The sequence below is a fragment of the Hevea brasiliensis genome, chromosome 14 (assembly GCF_030052815.1).
Source record: "Hevea brasiliensis isolate MT/VB/25A 57/8 chromosome 14, ASM3005281v1, whole genome shotgun sequence".
NCBI classification, from domain to species: Eukaryota; Viridiplantae; Streptophyta; class Magnoliopsida; order Malpighiales; family Euphorbiaceae; genus Hevea; species Hevea brasiliensis.
In genome coordinates, this window is record NC_079506.1 from 90,344,946 (window position 1) to 90,346,767 (window position 1,822).

At 36.2% G+C, this 1,822-nt stretch overlaps 1 protein-coding gene across 1 annotated transcript in view; it reads left to right on the forward strand.

Moving 5' to 3' along the window:
* Positions 1-726: 726 nt before the first annotated feature.
* The window catches only part of LOC131173098 (putative disease resistance protein RGA3), a 1,620-nt gene continuing 524 nt past the window's right edge, over positions 727-1,822 (forward strand). The window contains exon 1 of the mRNA XM_058134758.1: positions 727-1,775. Coding sequence (XP_057990741.1) covers positions 727-1,775 — 1,049 coding nt within the window. The remainder of the gene's footprint in view (positions 1,776-1,822) is intronic.

Genomic DNA, 1,822 nt, shown 5'->3' on the forward strand with positions numbered 1-1,822 from the left:
GTGGGGTATCATCACCCTGATGCACTGTACCATAAAATTTTTATTGAATGAATTTCTTTTATATATATGTTTTATGAAGTTATTTTATTAATGATTTTGACAGCATGAGCATGATTTTATTGAATAGAAAATTTATTATGAAATTAATCAAGCGTCTTCCTGTTCCTATTTCGTTGTGTGCTATAATTATCATTCACTGAGCATCTAGCTCAAACCACGTTTTCTGTCATGCATTATCTGTTTGAATCGGAGAATTGCGGTGATCCAAATATTCAGTCCATTTTCTGGAGGGGGACAACTTTGATTTATTCTCATGGTATGCCCGAATTCATGTGTTCTCGGGCTAATAATTAATTTAGTTTATCGAACAGTTTAAGTTTTTATTTGAAATCTGTAGAGACTCCGCAGTTTACTTATGAGATATTTATGATATTTATTCAGCATTTTGTCTATTTTTGGATTAGTAAGTGACAATATATTCATTCAAGATACTCTGATAAAGCTTGCATGATTTAAGAATTTTGCGCTAGTCACAGTTCAGAATTTTGGGTCGTGACATTATCAGAAATTTTTCCAAGGAATCTCAATGCTTAAAATTATAGTTGAATTTTGCATAAGTCTGAATTTAAAATTATACGCTTTCTCTTTTTGATGGGTCCAACACGTTTGGAAAAACGTGCATCTCCTTTCACTTTTGTACTTTGAGTCCTATTTAGAGATGGAATAATGTCTCAAATCAACTCGGATCGAATGACAGACTCGATCCTTGACAACCAAGTTGTGGGGAGGGAAGCTGATGTCTCTGAAATGGTGAACTTGCTGAGTTCCTATGACCAACGAGTTCTAACCGTTGTTCCCATAGTGGGGATGGGCGGTTTGGGAAAGACAGCCTTAGCTAAACTGGTGTGTCATAAAGCTATAGAAAGAAATCTTTTTGACGACAAAATATGGGTTTGCGTTTCTGATAACTTTAATGAACAAAAAATTTTGGGGGAAATGTTGCAAACTTTCAATGTAAACACGGGTGGAGTGACCAACATGGATGCAATACTTAAAGAGCTTAAAAAGCAATTGGAGGGGAGAAAGTTTCTACTTGTTCTTGATGATGTGTGGAAAGTTGCGCGTGAGACGTGGGATAAATTAAAGAATCGTCTGGTAAATACTAATAGAAACAATGGAAATGCTATTGTTGTCACAACTCGCAGCAAAGAAGTAGCGTCAATTATGGAGACTCCTAGTTCGTATAGGCATGCATTGGATTTCTTGGCAGATGCTGATTGTTGGTCCATTATCAAAGAAAGGGCGGCAGTAACATCAATCCCTGCAGACATGAAGGCCATTGGAAAGGAGATTGCAGAAAAATGTAGAGGAGTGCCGTTAGCTGCAAAAGTTTTGGGTGGGATGATGGGTTTCGCAAGGGACAAGGAGGCATGGTTGTCGATTAGAAATAGTACTGTTTTTAATGCCTCACATGAAGAGGATAATATTGAGTCTATATTAAAACTGAGTTGTGATCACTTGCCTTCAAATTTGAAAAAATGTTTTGCATACTGTTCGATGTTTCGGAAAGATTTTGAGTTTGAAAAGGAAGAACTAATTTGGCTTTGGATGGCTGAAGGTTTTGTTTTGCCATGTAGTGAAGATGAGGGCAACAAGTATTTTAATGCCTTACTTCAAAATTCATTTTTCCAAGATGTGGAAAGGGATAAATACGGGGATATTAAAGGGTGCAAAATGCATGATCTTGTGCATGATCTTGCATTATCTCTTTCAAAGTATGAAACATTGACTTTGAAAAACTGTTCAACTAGTGATGATACAT